Below are 22272 nucleotides of genomic sequence, written 5' to 3'. Positions count from 1 at the left end.
AACTAATCTTTATTTTTATTTTTATTTTCATGTGCGTATATTTTTTATACTTTGCTTAGCTATATATTTATATATATATATCTACGTATGTACGTAAATACACACACACACCTATAGATACACAATTGCTGTACCTAAAAAAAGATTTAATGTTTATATAGTGTAAGAATAGATGTGCAGGGTCATCAAAATATACATACAAAAATGATAATCTGGGGGGGGGGGATACAAATGGGAAAATTCCCGCTTAGAAAGAGAAAATTAGGACAAGGCTGGAATATCGATTTATTTGAATGATTGAATAATTGAATAATTGAATACTTGAATAGCTATTTAATCATTAAGTCATTTTATTGATTTATTGATTTATTGATTTATTTATTTTTCTTATGGAAATGGAGATAGACAGCGTATTCCTTTATATATACTTTTTATGAATGTATTTATGTATGTATGTATATATATATATAAAAGAATTGCAGGGTTGAATAGGATAGGAAGCCAGAGGAAAGATGGGAAAAAAAGGAGAATTTGCTACATGTCTTCTAAAGACATGACTATTATTGAGATTATACTATGAACAAAAAATAAAATAAAATAAAATAAAATAAAAAGCTGGGATTACATTACACGCTCACATTTTGGCGCAGATAAGAAAACAAGTTAAAGAAGAAAAGCAAAATAAATAAAAAATAAAAGGAGAGATAGATATAAATGAGAAAGTTAGAGAGAGAGAGAGAGCATGGCCCATGAGCACTAATGTACAAAAAAATAAGATAAAAAAAAATAAAAAAAAATAAAACAGATGAAATGAATAGTAAGCATAGTGTCAATGGACGCTTATACGCTATAGAATGAGACGGGGTTTTCATCACATAAAGATAAAGAAGTAAAAGAGGTAGAATGAAAGTGTGAAATAGAAAGAGGATGAAAAAAAAGGAAGAAAAACGGATATTTTTTTTATAGCAAGCAGTAAGCATGAAAGTGAAAAGCATAGAGACAATATCGTGAAAGTCATCTTGAATATGTATAAAAAAAGGGGGGGGGGGGAAGAAGAAGAATAAAGACAATCGATTGGGACGTTATCCAAAGAGATTTGGTTTGCCTTCTGGTGACACTCGGCCAATGCGCTCTTTTGTGTTCCATGCTTGGTTCTTTTCTTCGTCATCAACATCATCTTCAAAATCAATGTCTTCATCGAATCGCTCGAGCACGGCCATTCTTTGATGGCGCTGGTGCTGTTGTTCAGCCGCTGTTGTTGCTTGATTTGAGTGGTTCTGGAAATAACATTCTGAAGGGTCAGCCAGAGACATCACTTCGTCCTCCTTATTATGCTTAGGGTCGTTTGGATTTGAGTTTGGGGTTGAGTTTGGGTGCTGTTTGTCCTGGCCCAAGAGCCGCTTGAGCATCTTTTCTGCAAGCATCTTTCCCCGGAGACGGTCGCATGTTGCCTTGAGTCGGCTGTTTTCTCGCTGGGCATGGTCTAGCTGGCGAGACAAAAGATCGTTTTCTTTGGTAATCGAGTCGATCAGAGACCGCATCTCTCCGTGCTGCTGGTTTTTCTTGGCTCGATATTTGGCTGAGGCAGCCTTGTTACGCTGCCGACGTTCCTGTAGGGACAGTGGAGAGGATGGTGAGAGAGGTGTCATGCAAGGTGAGCTGTTGCTGCTGGAGTCTGATGTGTATGATGCCATGGTCTGAGGAGAGGCTTGATTGTGAGTATGGTTGCTATGGGTGTGGGTGCGTTGGAGGGGAGAGTAAGCATATGAGTGGGATCCATGTCGATGAGATGATGGAATTGAGGTGCGGTGGATATTTTCGGGTCTGTATGGTCGAGTCATTTGGGTCATTTGGGTCATTTGAGTCATTTGAGTCATCTGGGTCATCTGGGTCATTTGGGTCTCTGGATCTGTAGGGCCGCAGTTGGGCGTAAATAGTCGGGGTGAGCGTACAGAGAGGGCCTTTTGGATGGGAGGAGGAGAAGTTGAGGAGCAAGTAGAGGATGAAGAGGATGTTGGGGAAGAGTCTGATGAGGCCAGAGTAGGGATTTCTGTCCCGGGTCTGAAGAAGGGGTTTGGAGACAGAAGATGAGAAGAGGCAAGCGGAGGTGATGTGATAGTAGAAATGGCCATTGGCCTGGAGTGGAATTGAAGAGATGGTTGTCGATTGGAAAGAGATAAAGACATGGAAGTTAATCAATTAGTTTTTGACCTTTTTGCTGAACTTGGGATTTGTCATATTTATAGAGCCCGGACTTGTCAGAATCTTGACGGGATCCATGCAACCTGAAAGACTGTCGAGCCAGTTATGGATATATTGAAAAGGTTCAAGGCATCCCACCTGAATGAGCTTACAATTTGCTTTTTTTTCTTTTTCTTTTTCTGTCCGTGCAAGAAGGACTGACAAAATAAACTTCCCCCTTCTTTGGATTGCCGATACAACCAAAGACACCCTTCTTTTTTTTGCCTCTTTCTCTCTCTCTCATTGTGTGTGTGCGTGTGTATGTATATACAAGTGCTTATATCCCTCTCTCTCTCTCTCTCTCTCTATCTCTATTCATTTTATGAATGTCTGTGTCCTTTGGCTTTGGCTTTGGCTTTGGCTTTGGCTTTGGCTTTGGCTTTGGCTTTGGCTTTCTTTTTTTTTCCCTTATTTCCGTAGATCAATTACCAATGTCGCTGGATCACCTATACTCACAGCCCTGTTTTATTTGATCTTTTTATTTATTTATTTATTTAATTAATTATTTAATTATATTTAGATTTCTTGAGATTTCTTGAGATTTCTGGAGATTTATTTCTTACTTTTTTTATACATATGATATTTAATTGCGTAGTAATATTTTTTTTTATGATGGACTCTTTATTGCTTAACCAAAAATGGCTTTTTATTTTTATTTTGTATTTTATATTTTATTATCTCTCTTTCGCTTTTTTACCTAGACGTTGTATTGCAGTGCGCGCATTCCATTGATGCATCTATCATGTTCTTGTAAACATTACAGTCAAGTTGGGTGTCCCGCGACGCCACGTCTCATCGCACCATGTGTTCCATTCCTTTCTCTATTTCAAGCCATAAGGTGATCTTTACAACCAGTCCAAGTGTTGAACCACCCACATATATATAAATATATAAATAAATATATATATATACAGCATCATACTCATACTCATACACATACACACATCACACGCACCACACAGACCATACTCCTGTAAAATGGTGCATAGATATATGCATCCAACAGCGGGAGCCTAATCAAACGCACCAATCTTCTTTATATTCAAGCCATCATCTCGCATAAGATGTCCTAAATCAGACCAGGGAAAAGGCAGACTCTCCCCTCCCTCCCTCCCTTCAAATCCCCCGAGACCTATAACTCTTACCCATAGACAGCTTGTAAACCCAGAATCCAATAGATAAATCAGCAGTCTGTACCAAAATTTGTTCTTAAATGTAAAGATAACTTGTTGTCTATTCAATCAAAGAACCAAGAAAGAAGAAGAAAGATCATGTACTTATACTTGCTCCCAGACAATCGATAATCTTCAAAGGTTCAAAGTATATATATATAGTTTTGTATATTTAGTGTGATGTGCAGAAGATCACTTATTCGGATTCAATGCTGTATTATCATTATTATCATTACTTGCCCTTGTCTACGCCTTCCTGGATGGTATCATGATGTAACGCATCCGTATGCAGGGTCTTTTTTCTTTTTTTCTTTTTCTTTACTAAACCTGGGCTATATCATCAATTATATGTCCAACACGACACATAAGGTGGGTGGGTGGCTGGAAGAAGATGTTTATACTCTTTATAAGCTCATAACAAATCACACATATATTTCAATTCAAAAATAAACATCTTTAAATTCCTTTTTGTACATTTGACATGATCTATTTCTTGTACATAAATATATATACATATATATCTATATACATATACATATATATACACATAAATATCAAATGTAATTGTACAATTTTTTTCTTTTACTTTGTGGCTTGACAAGTATCAATATTCTTGTCATATTCCTTTAGGTATTTACTCTTATTTTTTTTTATTACTATTACTGTTAGATTTATATATATATTATTCAGACTAGATTTAAATAAAGAAACTCTCTTGGCCTAGAAGGCACTTTATAGATCGGCTTAAATTCAGGCCAGTTTGGGACCAATACTATTATCCCCCTTTTATTTTATTTTATTTTATTTTCTTATTCTTATTCTTATTCTTATTCTTATTCCTATTCTGGTTGAGGTTGAATAGTGGCTCAGGAATATAACTATATATATATATATATATATATAAGAAATAAGGACAGGTTAGCTTGGAAATAAAACCAGAAATATACTTCTTTAACAAAAAAGCAAATCAAATCAAATCAAATCAAATTAAATAAATAACAATAATAGTATACAAGTGTAAAATGAAATGTCTCCTTTCAATTAGAAACACAGCAGCGGCAACAGCAAAACAATAACAACAATAACAGCAGCAGCAGCAGCAGCAAAAGAAGAAGAAAAAGACTTTTAGTAGTTTCAAATAAATAATCAAGCAAATGAAAAACAAAAAGCAAAACAAAAAGAGGATAAAATAAAGGGACCCCTACGGTGTATGGAGCCTCATTGCGCTATACCGCATTGTTAGAAAAAAAATAAGTTATCAGAAGACGGTTATCCTAAATGACGTGCTATACTCTGCTTATACGCTGTTTAATACCAAAAACAACAACAACAACAACAACAACAACAAAGCATATTAATATCAATATCAATATCAATATCAAGATCAATATCAATATCAATATCAATATCCTTGCTCTTGCTCTTGCTCTTGCTCTTGCTCTTGCTCTTGCTCTTGCTCTTGCTTTTGTTCTTGTTCTTGTTCTTACTATATATAAGAAATCTTCTTCAACTACCAATTCTTACTCTACCCCCAAGGCACCCCTTTGGCAATTATTCTTTGCTATATTAATATATATGATATTTCCTTTTTCTTCTTCTTCTTAAGTAAAATCATTAAGACAAAAACCAAAATCAAGGACTCAAAAAAGACACTGCAGAAGCACAACACACACACACGTACATACATATGCACACGCAATACACACAGCTAGGGTTACATTTACTGAGTTTAAAAGATATATACACACCCATTTTGTCAGGAAAAATTGTTTAGTTAATTTTGCCCTTTAGTTTTACTAGAATAGGCAGAAGAACAAAAAGAAGAAGAGGAAGACAAAGAAAAGCTTCTGTAATGGCAACACAATATTACCCTGCAGCAATTAAACAACATCCCCAGAGTTTACTATGATAAGGATCTATTAATAAGCACAAAAGAACGAGTCTGTGCTTTTTTAAGTTTGTCATGACCGTTCATCCATAATTCATCATTCGCGATTTTGATCTCAAGTTTACCATCATCAACATAATCATCATAATAATTTCGAAAATCTTTTAAACAATCTCCTATACATCATTCCAATAAGACTTTCTTTTTTTTTCTTTTTTGATAAAGGCCAATTGAAAATTAACATTATGACACTATAACAGAATTATACGTGTATATGTACATAGATATATACAGAAAATTCAAAAAATAAAAATAAAAATAAAATTCCATATAATTTAATCCTGTAATTGTTTTTGAAATGCCATTCACTTATAAAAGAAATCTATATAAAAAAATCACAAGCACAACCCTGAAGTAAAAAATAAAAATAAAGGAAGGGGGGGAATAGAGGGGTGGTGGAAAGGACAAGCTATTAGCCACATTGTGTTTTATTTGATCATTCATTGACAGAATCACAAAGTAAAAGTATTCGACATACTGTAAAATGGCGCTTCCATGTAAGCCTAATAGATACAACAAGCGACGCCAGTTGAGAAAACAATAACAGTAAAATAAAATAAGGTCTTTGTCATTTTGCTCTCTTATTTTTGCTTTTTTTTTTGTTCTATTATAAAAGTGCATTAATGAATATATAACTGAGAACCCATTGTACATACATACGTATGTATGCAAGTATGTATATGTATATCTGTATGTGTATCTGTGGGCTGGTGGGTATATTTGATGTGTTTCTATTCCACACCACGGTATTGAAATATATCTGTCAAACTTGGATTTACGCTCCAGTTAAATAAATATCTCATTTACAAATATTTAATAAATGAATAAGAAAACGATAACATCATGCCCAATACCATATTCACTTGCAATCAAACGAAATATACACATCTTTAATGGCTCCTTTACTTTAATCATGATGATGATTACTGTAGACTATAAAAAAATCATCTAATGAACCAGTCTGTGCACAAAGGTTATAATAACGAATATTTATCATTTACATAAATTTATAATATACTAATATTCATAGTAGGACAAAAAAGAAAGACTAGGAGGACATCTTTGGTATCATGCTTTTTTTTTTTTAATTTTTTGTACATGTCTAACAATCCACCAACTCTTGTCTACAAAATCCAATAAAGATGTTCTAAATTGGCCAACTTTAAATATTTTCCAAAATCATAAAAAACTCCTGTTCGTCTCAAATATAGTATGTCTTTAATAACAACTCATTTAAAGATAATTGTATTATATATAGCTATGACAGACCTTGACACATTTAGGATAGTACACATATGATTCCGCTCTCATTATTCTGTGGAATAAAGAAATATAACTTCAATAATTTTTGTGATCATTACCAAGAATTTAAGCAAACCTTTTACGCGTGTATAAAAACAAAATGGGTTCTTGTTCTTGAACTTCAGGTCTCTTTGTTTTCTTTCTCCAAAGTATTATTCGTGTTTGTTAAACAAGGAGAAGGAGAGGGCGTTTTTTTAAAATAATAATGTAGCATTTACTCTTGTTCTCATCGTTTATTCCGTGTGTAGCTGTCAAATGATACATGGGTCCAGTATTTTTTATTGCTTCTATAAACTATACATTGTTTAACCAAATATCTCTCAATTAATTAAAATAGAATTATTACATCTTAATTCAAAAAATAAAAATAAATGTACTCTGGGTGGAAAAGTCAAGTTTTGGTGTTTTGTGTTTAGTACAACCTATTTAACCCTGCTTTATTTGGAAAGTAATATGGGTATCTGAGAGTTATTGAGTTCAATGTTACGTATAGAGCAAAAAGACATCCTTTCTCTTTATTTTGGTTTTTGACTTTTATTTGCCCGAAGATTTTGATATTTTACAAAGGCCATATTTCTTTATAGAGAAAAAAAAAGACTGCTATTCATATTTGATAATATATCTGTATATTACTTGTAAAGAGTTATCAGAAAGAAAATGTAAAATAAATAAATTAATGGCTTATAAAGATGTAGTAGCTTGAAAAGTATGTATTTATCATATGTATTCATATATACACAAGTATCTGACTAGCCAAATTTGATCTTTACCAAAGGGATACACCAAGCAAAGAAGTATAGAGCAATAACTGAACAATATACATTCATTTATTTATTTCTTGTCCTAAAGAAAAACTTTGTATTTTGTTTCTGGAGACATGTATAAAGAGCCATTGTTGATATATGTCTAAGTTCCTAAATGTATATATGATGAGTATACTAAAGTCTATCTATTCAAACTGTCAAAAATAATCTTTAAGAAGCAAGTATCTAAGAATATCATAAACAGAATATCTGTGATCGTACACACCTCCTTTTAAGTACTGTCAAGTTTTACAACTTTTCATTTGGCTGTCTATCTATCTATCTATCTAGCTAGTTAGTTGGCTGGTTAGCCTGTACCTAGTTATTAAATCTCTTTTGATGCTTGCTCGATACAAACCAATATAGGATTACAGAATCGAAAAACACCTCCAAGTCCACAACCCCTCCTTTATTATCGTATTAAAAGCAAGCTTTTGAGAATTTTTACCTCGACTTACCCACTTACACTCCACCTGGTTGGTACACCCGTCTATAAATCATCATCATAAAATAAATAGATATATACAAAGCCTATTTTTACTCCTTGAGTTATATTCAGATCGTGTACATTTTTCAAAAAAAAAGATTATATTATATTCCTAGTCAATAATAATAATAATAAATAATAAGAAATATATAAAAATTTAAGTAAAACAATCGGCCGTTTTACTACCCTGTTTCGGGTTTGTACATCCAAATGTGGTACAGATGCTACCACAGCCATGCCGTTCGATGTAGGTTTTAGACTTGTGTAATTAAAAGGAAATAAAAAGGATTATTTAATTCAAAGAAAAAGCTACGATTCGCTATATTAATTTTATGACCCTTTTTTTTTCTTTACACAGATTTTAACAGACTAAAATCTCTTCAAAGGAAAATCAACAGGTAGTACCATTATTGAACAGTAATATTCTTTTCTCTATATACTTTTTTTTTAAAAAAAAAACACTAAACAACTATAAAGCTATGCATACTACATAAACGTATAGACGCACAAGCGTACACACGCGCGTGCGTTATTTAGGCAAACACTTGAGAAATCCAATTAATCTTTATTGATGACATTTCCAAAAACAATAAAGAAAAAAAAAAGAAAAACAAATTATACAATATCTAGACACTTTTAGCTGTCATACAGCTCCCATGTAATATGATATAATGTATCTACAGCTTGCTCTAAATATCATTAAATGAAAATATATATATACAACTTTAGCATATCTTTAGATTCGATTTCGAGAGGTCGATACCAATTTATCTATAGTGTTACCGGATATCTGGAAAGCGGACTTCTTTTGCTTCAAATATATTATAATATTTGATTAATAAAACATATAGATTAACTAATTTTCGGTCTAGATTATGCACGGTATCTTAAACTAGCGGCATATCTTCTTTTTCATGAATTATAGTCAGAAATAAGACAAAATATAATAAATGAAAATATTATAGCACTTGGCCTAGACGCGTGAAAAAGTAACATATAATTTATTGAATTAAATGGGAACTGTGCTGTAAGAAAATTGGTATAACATAGGCTGTAGCTGTAGTCTAACTAAAATGACAAGCTTGAAATTAAGATTCACCAAAATAATCGTCCTACCCAAGGACCAGCATTAGGTCTTAGACACTAATTGACTAGTATAGGGAACTCTTGAAGGAGTATATATTGTTTTATTCTATATACCCCCCTTTTTTGTTGTTGTTATTACTACTGTTGCGGGAAAACAAGTACCTGGAAAAAAATCTTTATGACTTTAATTTATTTTTTATAAAAAAAATGATAAAAATATACACCCTAAAAGGAACTGACAAAGGAACAAGTATACCGAGTTTTTGACATATAAAGTTATACAAGTTTCTGTTAATATATCTGTATATCTGTATATCTGTATATCTAATAAATATCTCTTTCTGTGTGCGAACTTGTCTCTAAGAAACTGTCAATGAGGCATGATATGCACACCAGATAACGGAGAAAAATATCAAAAAAAAAACAGGGTTTGCAGCTTCTTCGTATTCAATTCTACACGTGTGATTTTTTTTTCCACTTTAATTTTTATTTTATTTTGCCAGCGCGGAGTCGATTCCTCATTAAGTGAAATTATTGGCATAATATTGCGTGTAACAAATCCTCCAGAAATGGGTATGCGAATTACTAGGTTGTTACCCACAACCACTTGCTAGCTGGCCAAAGAGAGCAGAACCAGGTCTGGGATAGGGTGGCGATCCCGAGGCTCTTAGGTCAAATTGTACAAAGTCTCTCATTTGGATTATACTCTTCCGAAGCGATGTAGCACTTTCATTAACCAAATTTTTTTTTTGGCTTGTTGAAATGAGCAGATCTGCACACTTCATCAAAGGTGTACCAAAAAAGAAATATTTCAAAATAATTAAAAAAAAGTATATAAAGGAGCCCTTGTTTGGCTCAAAGGAAAAAACTCATCAACCCCACTTCCTATCCTTCAAAACAGAACAATCATCCAATCATGAAGTTCTCCATCATCGCCTCCGCCCTCCTCCTCGCTGCTAGCTCAACTTATGCCGCTGAATGCAGCCAAGGCTACTATCAGTGTGGCGGTAAGTCCGGGGATGGTAATTTGGTAACACATTGTCTCCAAACCATACTTATACCAAACCATTTCTTATAGGCAAGTTGTGGACTGGTCCCACTTGTTGCACTGCCGGATTCACTTGCGTAGCTGCTGAGAACAACGAGTGGTACTCCCAGTGTGTTCCTAATGGTTAGTATACCAAAAAGAAAAGAATAGATTTTTTGTCTTTCTTTATTATAGAATTATGAGCCTAACAAGCTTTTAATTATTAGCTCAAGTAAACAACAACACTACCACCAAGGCTGCTACCACCACCAAGGCTACCACCACCACCACTAAGGCTGCCGCCACCACCACCTCCAAGGCCCCCACCACTACTACCACTACCACCTCCAAGGCCCCCGTCACCACCACTACCACCAAGGCCCCCGTCACCACCACTACCACCACCACCAAGGCCCCCACTACCACCACCACCACCACCAAGGCCGCCGCCACTACCCCCGCTGCCAGCACCGGTTACAGCCCCATCTCCGGTGGCTTCTCTGGAAACGGTCACACTACCCGCTACTGGGATTGCTGCAAGCCCTCCTGCGCCTGGGATGGAAAGGCCTCCGTCACTAAGCCCGTTCTCACCTGTGCCAAGGACGGTGTGAGCCGTCTCGGTGCCGATGTTCAGAGTGGTTGCGTTGGTGGCCAGGCTTACATGTGCAATGACAACCAGCCCTGGGTTATCAACGACAACCTTTCCTACGGTTTCGCTGCTGCCAGTCTTGGCAGCGCCGGTGCCTCCGCTTTCTGCTGCGGCTGTTACGAGCTCACCTTCACCAACACTGCTGTTTCCGGCAAGAAGTTTGTCGTCCAGGTTACCAACACCGGTGACGATCTTACCACCAACCACTTCGATTTGCAGATGCCCGGCGGTGGTGTCGGTTACTTCAACGGTTGCCAGTCCCAGTGGAACACCAACACCGACGGCTGGGGTGCTCGCTATGGCGGTATCAGCTCTCTTTCTGAGTGCGACAATCTCCCTACCCAGTTGCAGGCCGGTTGCAAGTGGAGATTCGGCTGGTTCAAGAACGCCGACAACCCAGATGTCACCTTCAAGGCTGTCACTTGCCCTGCTGAGATCATTGCCAAGACTGGCTGCCAGCGCAACTAAAGATGACCGACTTTCTTCTTTTTTTTTGCATATAGATAGGCTGAGCCTATTACCCTACCACTGTTTGTCTTTAGCATATAGTCTATCATTTATCATGGATTAGCTTATACCAAAATAAAAAGATACTTTCAGTTGTAACAAAAAAAAATCAATTGCGACTTGGTTCCACTTGAAAGATATTTTGATTGAAGCTAATGCTGACTGCCTGACTGCCTTACTGACTGACTGGCTAGTCTTGTGTGATTATGAAATATGTGAATTATATTTGTCAAATTAACACTATCTTCAAGGCATCAAATGGCAGTCCTACTCAAAATCATGAAAAGAAAAAACAGAATTCAAATTGAACCTAAAGATGTCCAATTCAATTAACCATATCTCTCTCTCTCTGGTGCTGTAATAAGGGCTAAAAGAAATAATAAGGCTATTTGTCAAATTTGCAGTAACTTGAAAGGCTTGTTTCCAATTTGAAGAGTCTCCTGTATATACACACTATCTGATAAATAGCCTTTGGATAATACTACTTCTTTTTGCAGCACGATATTTTGAGTTATATAATAAGCCTTTGTTTTAGAAAAAAAAAGTATGAAATATGTATGCACTCTTGTATTTTGCTTTATTGTTAATTTTAGAATTTCTGTATTAAACGGTCAATGTATCAATGTACAGAAATATACACACATGTATATATATGTATATGGATCTATATAAATACATACATATTCCTATGCATGCAACTAAATATAGAGACACTTATACTTTTACAAAAATAGCATATTTATCTCACTACGGAAATATTGCATTTTTTTTTGGTTGCTGGTTTGTTTAACATTCAGCTCTATTCTTCACAAACATGTGGAAGATACAACCTTTTTTTTTGACATTCGGTAAATGATTTTGCTGCAGGCTAGTGACTAGCGTTGGAACACAATAAATATGCCAAACTCGGTATAGCCTCCATTAGCAATGGTACCTTAAAGCCTTCGTTTTTTTTTATTATATCTAACTATCTCATCTTGGAATATCATGCATATCTTACATTTGAAGTAGTATGTACTAAATTTCTATCCAACTGCTTATTGGGATCTAGTTCGAGGACAATACTTCTTGTCCTTTCGTTTTGCTCCGTTACTTATGATTCTATATGTACTGATGGTGTGAAATCGTGCCAGAAATTCAACTACGTACATTACAGAAAGGAAACAACGAAAAAAGAAAAAAAGAATAAAAAAAAAGTCAGTGACCCCGACATTCATCTCCGCGTATAGAAAATATACCAAATCCAGTTATGAATCTTTCTCAAATCTCAAATCCTTCTTGTTATTCTCTTGTCCTTTTTGTTTTTCCACTCGATGTTACAGCCGTCTTTTCTATCAAGGATTCCTCGTAGATGGCGTCTGGTGATGATTGTCATTACTTGCACCATCCTAGTACTTCAGCTGAGCCAAAATATACTTATAAATTCATTCAACAAACCCGAGAGACTTAAAGAAACAGACGATATTATCGCCCTCATACCAAACCAAACGACTTTTCAGCGACTCAAAAAACCTCTTCTTGGAGACCCAGACTTTACTTCATCTCTCCCACAATTACAATATACATTCAAGCCTGAGAATTCAACCGAGAAATCCAAACGTGAAAGTCGGAAACAGAGTGTAAAGAAAGCCTTTCTACACGCCTGGAATGGTTACAGTCAGTATCTACACACATCTTATACACAAATACACTCTAGTTTCTTTATATTCGTCTTAGTCTTTGTCTTCGTCTTCATTTCATTTTTCTGTTAACCAGACCGTATTTTGTACCGTATTTTGTAAGCAGATAACCATGCCTTGGGATTTGACGAGATTGCTCCTTTGTCTAATAGAACAAAAAACACATTTGGTGGTTGGGGCGCAACACTAGTGGATAGTCTGAGCACTCTGCTCGTGATGGAGCTCAACAATGAATTCACTGCTGCCTTGCCCGAGGTTGCAAAGATAAAGATGGTTGTGGACCAAAATGTAAGCGTATTTGAAACCACGATTAGATATATCGGTGGACTCTTGAGTGCCTACGAGCTTTCTGGAGAAAAGGCATTGCTTGTTAAAGCAGATCAGTTCGGGGAGATGATTCTTCCAGCATTTGATACACCGTTTGGTTTACCTTATCACACCTGGAACAGTGCAAAGTAAGAACATACTCTCAAGTTGAATATGTATACAATTCGTGTGTTTGCTTCTTATTCTTCTTATTCTTCTATAGACAAAAGGGCACAAATAATCACACACTCGTTGCAGATGTTGGTACGGTACAATTGGAACTTATCACTCTGTCATTCCATACTCGAAAGCCTATCTACGCAGAAAAGGTAGAGACAGATATCAAAACATTTATTGTGCTGTTTTGGATATTAATTTGATTGTCTATGAATATGACTGACTTTTTTTTTTCCTCAAAAAATAAATAACTCCTCTCCCCATATAGGCCCAAAAGATCACAGAATTCTTGGACAGCGTTGGCTATGCTCACGGGCTATTTATTCCCGGGTTATATCCGAGTGGCATCAATCTCTACAAAGGAAGATTTACGGATGGTAAATCAAAAGTTAAAGCATATGATACACCTTTTCACCAAACCAATGCCTCTTGACAGCTGTTTGTACTTTTGGTGCCATGGGCGATAGTGTATTTGAGGTATTTTCTTTATAAGCAATAAAACGGAACTATCGGCTAAATTAATAAATATGATTTCAAGTACTTTTTGAAAGAGCATGTGCTATTGGATGGATCAGTGCGCCAATATAGCCGAATGTGTAAGTTGGATAAATGTATAGATGGTAGAAGAGCAACAAAAGAATTACAAAAACTGATTAGAGCACAATAGATATAGAGGCCATTGATAATATGAAGATCCACATGCTGCAACAGCTTCCGGGCACTAGCCTTCTCTTCCTCCCTCCATTTGACACTCGTAAGAAAACGTTCAAGAAATCCATGGATCATTTGGTAACTTTGCTTCCCAACGTCTCAAAATGGAAATAATATACCATTACTTATCTTATCTTTTCTTCTGCTTTGGCTTAAAGACATGTTTTGCACCTGGTATGCTGGCCATGGGTGCCACTTTACTTGACAGACCAGAAGATATGATTATTGCAAAAGGTCTTTTAGAGACATGCGTTTATATGTATCGCACATCTTCTACTGGCCTGTGCCCCGAGACATGGCTCTTTCCGGCAACTGAACCATACAATCCGCTGACATACTCTCTCTCAGATGAGGAGATGGCTGGGTCACACGAGTGGTGGTACAATACGCAGCTTCCTCCCCCACCTCTAAAAGAAAAATTCCCTGCAAAGCAAACGGATATATTTCCAGACATTTTCAAATTTAATTCTTCTAGTAAAAATACTATAGAGGGTTTGATGGCAACAGATCGACGTTATTTGCTTCGACCAGGTAAATACTCTGTACATGCGATACATACACATATAATATACGGATACTAAATAGTGAGTACAGAAACCGTCGAAAGTCTTTATATTCTTTACCGAATGACGGGAGATACCAAATATCAGGTAAAAGAGATGTATATAAGAGTATATTTCTACAGACTATACTAAAAAAAGAACTCCTAAAGGAATATGGATGGGAGATTTTTGAGGCTATTGAGAAATGGTGCAAGACACCAAGTGCATATGCCTCTATTAGAAATGTAAACATTTTAGAGATTTACGAACAAAACATTCAAGATAATCAATTAGATTCCATGGAGAGGTAATCGTTTCTACTGATTCTTTACTATTCCATTTCTGGTCCTCATGCGTGTATTATGTAGTTTCTTATTGGCAGAAACCTTCAAATACCTATATCTCCTCTTTAGTCCCACGGATCATATTTCCCTTGACAAATTTGTCTTTAATACAGAAGCGCATCCCTTTATGCGTAGATCTTGGGCTTAGAAAATCCGGGACCTTTATTTGCCTCAGACAAAATATAAAAAAAGGCAAAAACAAGAAATATACATTTTATATAATTTTTGTGTTTATTGGGATATATTTGATCATTTTAATGCCGTTTCTGCTTGCTATTTTGCTTAATATTTTGATGTGTTTGTGTGTTTATATTTATTTGCGACCTAAAAGTTTGACAGTTCCATTTGGAAAGACCTCACCAATCATTCCAGTCATAAACCAACCATCAGCATCCATAACATCGGAAGTAGAGGTCGGGTCGTTCCAGTAACCACTGAACACGTTGTTTCCTCTGACCCAAATCTCACCACGAGGGTTGGGCTTGTCCTCAGCTGTATAACCATTCTCAGTCAAATCTGTCAGCTTGAGTTCGTTACAGGGCAAGGGTGCACCACAGGCAGCAGTGTCAGCGTTATAATCATAGAACATGGATGCTGTCATTGTTCCACCAGTCTCAGCTCGGTTGAATGTCTTTAATACTTGGACACCCAATACAGCACGCAAGAAAGGAGCAATTGGTTCAGTATTGTCATCTATATATTTCAATACATTATCATTAGTATCCACAAAACCAACCCTCAAGCTCACTCCACACATTCCCTTATGTAAGCAATAACCGTTACCATTATCTATAAACACAACACGCAAGTTTCCACCAAAGAGAGTCTGTCGTATATCTCTGAAGACCAGCATATCGTATTTACTGTCGTTTACCAGACGTCCTTCTTTGAAGCACTCCAATTTCTTATTGAAACCACGTCTGAAGAGGAAAGAGTTTCCATAATTTGACTCGATCACTTCTTTAACTTGGTGCAGGAAATGGGGGCCACTACAAAGCAATGTTGTTAGCCCCAATCTTTGTGAATGTAAACATTTTTAGCCCAGTAATCTTTTACCTAACGAGAATTGTTGGCTTTGCCTCCGAAATTTTGGAAAGTGTTGCTTTTACATCCTTCTTGGGCTCATCAGCCTCAAAGGCAATAGATCCACCGACATAATAGAACACGCTTGAAATCGTGTGACCAAGAACATTGTCTGTCAAAAATAATTGTTAAACACAAATACACACACATGTTACTTTAAGTATTCAATTTTATTATGCCTTTTTTTTATTATTAAGAAAAAAGTATATTCAAAACTTACCAATAGGGAGGTTATGAAGTAATCTGTCGTTGGAAGTAATTTTTTGTTGAGGAGGTAATACCATTAAGTAACTTGCTGCAAATCCAGATAATAATAGTAGATATATAGATAAGTTTATGCCCCCTTTACATTTTCTATCTTTGTAAATAGCTATTTACCAACATTGGCCAATAGGTTCTTTAATGTATATATAGATATAGATATTCATTTATAGGTTAGTATTTTAACTCCCTTAATTTTGTATCTACAGCCTACCTTTTGTGTAAGAACAGCACCCGATTTAGATAACTTTTAAGGAATATTGTTGAATACAAATCCAATGTGATTAATACATAAACATGTATATATTTATAAGTTCAAGATAATCTGCTTACTTGATTGGAAGTACTATCGAACATAATTGAAGCAACATCGTTTGGTCCTTTTAAATCAGATCCCATAATTAATAGTCGGTCTTATTTTACCAATGACCGCACCAGTATTTCACATTATGTTTATGCTTTGTTTTACCTGGGCGTACAGCTTCCACTGTGCTAGACTGTCCTAGCACCTCAAGTTCCTTAAAGGTGAGCAATTCAATACCAGCCTTTTTTGCAGCGTCCTTGTTAGCAGCATCAATTGATCCCAAAACAACTATGTATTTGACATTTGTGCCTGGCACAAGAGATAAAGCTCTCTCAAGATTCACAGGGTCGACGGCAAGTACTTTGAGTAACGTATCTTTAATCACATGCGATACATGCGATGAGGTGGCCTGAGCAGAAATAGGAACAGTCACAAGGCCATTGCAGTGGCAAGCTTAGGAGTGAAAGAACGAAAGAACGAAAAGTAAGCGCAGTGTCAGTCTAAAGAGTAATTAATAGAAGGGTAAACGCGCGTCTTACCCAGCCCAATTGCAACAGTCTCTGATCGAACCGAAAAGATAATAATAGAATGTTAGCATATTCTCTAAGGCACAACTATACACATCACACAAAACTTTAATATTACCAGGTGAATTGGAAGCGTAGATGCCTACAAACGAAGACTCGTTTCCAGAGACAGGTACAAGTCCTGCCCAAGTACGAAGACCAGCCTGAACGTGTTTGGATTTGTTACTAATAACCTCTACAGAAAGTACATTTTGCGTTTATTATTTGCTTCTTCTTTTTTTTCTGTCTAAAATACACAATTTCTCTCTTTCTCTTTCTTTACCATAAGTGGTCTATAGGATTAATGGTCAATATAAATAGTCAAGCATATGTATCTGTATTGCATTCTAAACTTACCCACTCCCATGCACCAGAGTCGGTGTATTTTCCAACAAAAGGAGACGTTCTCTGCTTTGACAGACCACCAGCTTCATAAAGATCGCAAAGGGTACGCATAGAGCGGTCAAATGTAGACAACAGTGGCGAGCCGTTGGGATACATACGGGAGCGATAGCTACAAAAACAAATCCCACATTTAGAGAAGAAGAAGAAAAGAAAAGTACATGTAATTTATCTTCTTATGTATCTTCTGATAAGACGAAAAAAAGAATTTACATTGCACTTTCGCCTGGATGCCGTAAACGCGATACATCTGATTGAGTATTAAGTAAAAGAGGATGAATGTCAGGGCCCTTTGTATTATGGATTGACAGGAGAGCTGCAGCCGTCAAAATAGATGTTAGGAGCGTGTAGCTTGTAGTGTCGAGTTCAAAACCGCTCATTGATGCGTTAGTTGTATCTTGCAAAAAAGGATAAAGCCAAAGAAACTAAAAAGGTACGCATTGGCTCTGGGCCAACTTTTTTCTTGACCCTAATACGGTCAATATGGTTTAATGTCCGAACACACCTACGTATTTTTTTTAGCTTTCGGATAAATGTTGTACCGAAAACCATCTAAAGTGTCAACTTGTAAGAAACATAATATTCGAGAAGTTTATGATTATAAGAACTATGGCAGAGAAGTATTTATACAGTTTTTTATTATTATTTACAAATAACCATAGTCGATTTGCCTTTTATTTTATCACTATAAAAAGCCTGGGGGATTTAACAAACAAGATGGGGTTCAGTCAACTGAGCAGACCCAAAAGCAAATCAGATCGAGGAAATAGATCCAAAAATTGGAATAATTATAGTATGTATTCCCCTTATTAAAAAGTAGAGTAATAAAAAGGCTGATATTAATAATATTGCGTGCATTACACCACTTGTTTGAATGTAGGAATCGTGTGACCATACATATCTATGAGAAAATCAATATTTGAACTACTTATTACCTTTGATGCTTTTTTTTTTATTATTCAGTTCCCATTATTAAAGCTTAAAGAAGTTATACAAGTAGTACAGCAAATATACAATTTTCTTTAAGATATATCCAAATGTTAAGAATAGGAAAAATAATAGAAAAACAGATTCCTATGTCTCTGGTAATTTGTACTCAAAGTCTGCACCACCCAACTCACATTTAACTTTGATATATACACAAAATTCAGAACAACGAATATAAAGCGGTAATACAGTGTTTCTACTTTAAGGGGGTACTCAGCCAGATAGATCAATCACATTTTAAATTCCGAACGCAATATTATTGGATCACAATTGTAATAGCGACGATCAAAATTTGATCGAAAAATATACGGCTCTCTGATTGGCTGAATCCTTACTTTTTTATATGCAATACGATACTGTTTTTATTTTTCTCAATATACACTCTTTCCAGAAATTATTGATGCAAAAATAAAAACAAATTTGGTGCAAAAATAAAAAATTATTTAGTGCAAAAACAAAGATAAAATTTGGTGCAATTTTTTTACCATTTCTCTGCTTAATTCATCTTTTTTGGTGCATTTGGTGCATTCCATTTTTGCACCAAATAATTTTGTATTTTTACACCAAGAATTTCCGGAAAAAGTGTATAATCGCTACTTTTAGGGGACAAAATTTCCTTGTGGGAGACGACAATTTGATTCTACCGGACCACAAATCCTGACCTTTTTTCCGGCATGAAATGGTTCTATTTGTTCCCTAAGGACACATAATATTCGTATAAAGACTCTTTCTTGTGCTTTGAAAAAAATTGAATGGGGATTACTTACCAGTTTGTCTTGCCAAACTTTGGGAACATTAGGTAAAATAAAGACAAAGACATTATACGCGTAAGAAGGCCAATAAATAGTGAAATATTCAACAAGATTGCACCACACTTTAATGACAACAGCTCCTTATGATCTTCTGCATAACTGGCTATTGATATAGTGCATATGTGATTAATTATTATTACTTCTTTATTGTCAAGTCTAAATTTAGGACGCAAACTGTTATTAATTGAACATACAGGATTTCTCTTTGGATGGGATATCATTTTATTACTAAATTGGCTAAAAACAGACTTTAACCCTTAAAAGAATGAGAGTTAGGTGTCTGGGGAGATAGATTAACACAAAATGTGGTGACAAAGTAGTAAGCTAATATGTACAATAAATATACTGCGTTTTTCTAGGTCACATCATTTTGCCCTGAAGGATTAGAGAAAGACACCGGGACCCGGACAGGTAGCCACAATTAACTAGTCCGGTTAGATAAAAACGTCGTGCCCCATTAATGAACGTTGTGCCCGTAATATTACTGTATTGTATTGCCTGGATTTAAGTATCTAAGTTTATAAAAAACTTAGTACATCATACATATTAATCGATGTTCTTGAAAGCCCTGTTCAAGAATACTTCTTATCTCTAATGTCGCAGATTTGAAAGCAATGCGCAAAACTAGCCTATCCCGAGCATTTATTGTCAATGCTGAATCGCGAGCCCATTTTCCGCCACATCAATGCATATATTTTTGCAAGCTCCTACCTCCGTATCTCCCTCTCAAACGTCCTTCAAAATCCACACCGTTCACATAGGCAGTATCTCCGCCGAGTGATCATTGACTTTATTTATGTAAAAAGAAGAAAAGGGGAGAAGGGTCTTAATTAGTAGTTACATTAACAAAGAGTAATCGATAAGAGGGTCAATACAATGCTCACAAAGCACATATTCTGATCCGCCAGAGTGCTTAAAAAAGAAGTATCAACTTGCCAGTCTAAAGGTACCTTTACCAGCAAATAATGCAAAAATTACTTCACGGTAATCTTGCCTATCTTGAAGACTTACCTAGAAAGATATACATTCTAAAAATATTTTTACCTACTACTATACTGCAAAAGCATCTATCTTACAAATAGTATTATAAGCTAATAAATAATATATATTTGATATATTCAAACGCTGCCCTTCATACTTACAGTAATTTCTTGAAAAGTTTAAGCAAGTCTCAAATAATTGCCCCATATTTTCACTATCAAACACTATATGTAATCTCCCATGCTCTTCTAGGATGATATTAAAAAAGAGGCTTTTCTTTTCGATTATCTGTAAACCTTTTCTTTTATAGATTATTCTAGATGAGCCAATCCAACTTTTTTGGTGAACATTTCCTCATTACAGCTTGATAATTGTTTGGTGAAATAGAACTTATGGTATTGTAATGAATTTTCAGCACATCACTAAAAAAATAAAACATAATGACAAGATCCCTGATATTTCCAATCATTCTATTCAAAGTAGAAGTACTATAAGATCAAAAGGAGATGTTCCTAAGGGCCACTGCGTAAGAAAAATCCTGACAGCAACAAGAGAAGCATAATTACTCCAACCTGGTTATCGCAAAGTATTCTCAAGATACTTTTTTGGCAAGTTATTACATCCTTTGGATCACTTAATGAATTATGTTATACTACATAGTGTAGGATGAATGTTCTTTATTTTGAACTACAGTAGCAAAAAGTTAAAAGCTAGGATAAAATTGAAACATACCAAAATAATAATAAAAAGGGAGGAGGAAGAGTAGTATTTAATTCAAATTCAACCTCAAAACAACCCTTAAATCTTCACACAAAAAGAAGCTTTCAAAAATCGCCTACTAAATTCGCCTCCTTTTCACCATAATGGAGGGGTCAAATAAATCCAAGCTTTATAGACAAATAAACTATTGGAATTTGTTTTTAATTTCAGTCTTATATTCCTGATAACAATAACCTGTAAAAATCTAATGTGCATAATTTTTCTTTAAAAATAAATAAATGGTAACCTTAATCTTGTTTGGTAGTACTTTCTCTTTACCATCTAATAGCTAATAATAAAACCAAAAGCTTCTTTCTTTTTTCTTGGCGTTACTCATTTATTATGACGATCTATGTAGGTAAGATATTTATTTTGGCTGTTAAATGATTAACTATCTGGAAAGCTAATACAATAAATATACATAATAAGTATACACATGTTAATTCCTTGTTATTTTATTTTGTTTTTGCTACAAGGTAGCACAATTAAATATAGTTCACCGTTTTCAGAGTAAAATTATGCCACATGTGAGAAATGAATATTTTATAAATAAAAAATTTGCTATTTTTTTTTCAAGTAAAGAAAGGAAGAAAACCCCTCCAGTACGACATAGTCTATTAAGTGAAAATGAGGGAATACTAAATACCAAATACTAGTTGTAAAAAGTTTCTTTAAAGTCTAAAGATCTATATAGATATTATCTCTTGATATTTTATTTAGTTATAGATGATAAAGAGATTAATTAAATCTTGAGGGAGTGATTCTAGCATGTGCAAATTGTATAATAAATAAATTGAATAAATAAACCTTTGGTGTGCTAGAAGCTCACAAGAAGGCTTCTAACATCAAAGAAGTGAGAAAGTACAACGGTAAATACGACATATAGATTTGCATTGTGGGTTGTAAGCCCGCTCATAGTTATCAAAGCCACTGCCGAATTTTTTATGCACCTTTCAATTCAACAGAAGTTACTTATTCATAATCATGTATGAAGAAAGTGATGACGATCTTGAATTGTTACGACAATACGAAGAGCAAGATGCCTCAGATTCAGAGAGGTAAACGATCTCTCTCAGGAAAATATTCTGAAAATTGCTTGAATTGAAGGCTCATTATGAGTTTCTAGCGATAAGGTC

The 22272-nt window shown here is 35.2% G+C and overlaps 7 protein-coding genes across 7 annotated transcripts; 2 read left to right on the top strand and 5 right to left on the bottom strand.

Annotated features, from left to right (window-relative positions):
* Positions 1–1082: 1082 nt before the first annotated feature.
* On the bottom strand, positions 1083–2186 carry PHYBLDRAFT_61962 (Skn-1-like basic-leucine zipper transcription factor; the record flags this gene model as incomplete). The annotated part of the gene is made up of 1 exon (XM_018440882.1): positions 1083–2186. The coding sequence occupies one exon, from the start codon at positions 2184–2186 to the stop codon at positions 1083–1085; it is 1104 nt and encodes a 367-aa protein (XP_018298956.1).
* A 2023-nt stretch (positions 2187–4209) lies between these two features.
* PHYBLDRAFT_161550 (hypothetical protein) lies at positions 4210–5378 on the bottom strand (the record flags this gene model as incomplete). The annotated part of the gene is made up of 3 exons (XM_018434428.1): positions 4210–4291; positions 4729–4899; positions 5284–5378. The coding sequence occupies 3 exons, from the start codon at positions 5376–5378 to the stop codon at positions 4210–4212; spliced, it is 348 nt and encodes a 115-aa protein (XP_018298955.1).
* A 1107-nt stretch (positions 5379–6485) lies between these two features.
* PHYBLDRAFT_61960 (hypothetical protein) lies at positions 6486–8190 on the bottom strand (the record flags this gene model as incomplete). Its single annotated transcript, XM_018440881.1, has 5 exons — positions 6486–6577; positions 6882–6957; positions 7925–7956; positions 8008–8065; positions 8140–8190. The coding sequence occupies 5 exons, from the start codon at positions 8188–8190 to the stop codon at positions 6486–6488; spliced, it is 309 nt and encodes a 102-aa protein (XP_018298954.1).
* A 1729-nt stretch (positions 8191–9919) lies between these two features.
* Positions 9920–11319, top strand: PHYBLDRAFT_157012 (glycoside hydrolase family 45 protein). Its single transcript, XM_018433545.1, has 3 exons — positions 9920–10046; positions 10118–10210; positions 10294–11319. Exons 1-3 carry the CDS (start codon positions 9956–9958, stop codon positions 11181–11183), a joined length of 1074 nt encoding a protein of 357 aa, XP_018298953.1. The 5' UTR covers positions 9920–9955; the 3' UTR covers positions 11184–11319.
* Positions 11320–12586: 1267 nt separating this feature from the next.
* Positions 12587–15129, top strand: PHYBLDRAFT_104869 (glycoside hydrolase family 47 protein; the record flags this gene model as incomplete). Its single annotated transcript, XM_018427868.1, has 11 exons — positions 12587–12878; positions 13008–13356; positions 13431–13536; positions 13653–13761; positions 13821–13861; positions 13923–13980; positions 14052–14173; positions 14254–14626; positions 14690–14745; positions 14808–14944; positions 15006–15129. The coding sequence occupies 11 exons, from the start codon at positions 12587–12589 to the stop codon at positions 15127–15129; spliced, it is 1767 nt and encodes a 588-aa protein (XP_018298952.1).
* Positions 15130–15294: 165 nt separating this feature from the next.
* PHYBLDRAFT_138467 (hypothetical protein) lies at positions 15295–17977 on the bottom strand (the record flags this gene model as incomplete). The annotated part of the gene is made up of 13 exons (XM_018430007.1): positions 15295–15674; positions 15765–15970; positions 16038–16176; positions 16285–16359; positions 16443–16461; positions 16540–16572; positions 16659–16705; positions 16795–17082; positions 17169–17189; positions 17275–17391; positions 17479–17488; positions 17553–17709; positions 17811–17977. The coding sequence occupies 13 exons, from the start codon at positions 17975–17977 to the stop codon at positions 15295–15297; spliced, it is 1659 nt and encodes a 552-aa protein (XP_018298951.1).
* Positions 17978–19183: 1206 nt separating this feature from the next.
* Positions 19184–20584, bottom strand: PHYBLDRAFT_161545 (hypothetical protein; the record flags this gene model as incomplete). The annotated part of the gene is made up of 7 exons (XM_018434426.1): positions 19184–19280; positions 19352–19499; positions 19652–19720; positions 20108–20164; positions 20353–20394; positions 20441–20467; positions 20539–20584. 7 exons carry the CDS (start codon positions 20582–20584, stop codon positions 19184–19186), a joined length of 486 nt encoding a protein of 161 aa, XP_018298950.1.
* Between the last annotated feature and the right edge of the window lie 1688 nt (positions 20585–22272).

This window comes from Phycomyces blakesleeanus (assembly GCF_001638985.1).
Source record: "Phycomyces blakesleeanus NRRL 1555(-) unplaced genomic scaffold PHYBLscaffold_1, whole genome shotgun sequence".
Taxonomy (NCBI): domain Eukaryota; kingdom Fungi; phylum Mucoromycota; class Mucoromycetes; order Mucorales; family Phycomycetaceae; genus Phycomyces; species Phycomyces blakesleeanus.
This window is presented reverse-complemented; position numbering and strand designations above follow the sequence as displayed.

What these genes read in the sequence shown, in the direction of transcription:
- PHYBLDRAFT_157012 (XM_018433545.1), top strand. Translation starts at nt 9,956, where the DNA reads ATGAAGTTCTCCATCATCGCCTCCGCCCTCCTCCTCGCTGCTAGCTCA. An exon ending in AGGCTACTATCAGTGTGGCG is followed by an intron (nt 10,047 to 10,117) that starts GTAAGTCCGGGG and finishes CATTTCTTATAG; the next exon opens with GCAAGTTGTGGACTGGTCCC. An exon ending in CTCCCAGTGTGTTCCTAATG is followed by an intron (nt 10,211 to 10,293) that starts GTTAGTATACCA and finishes TTTAATTATTAG; the next exon opens with CTCAAGTAAACAACAACACT.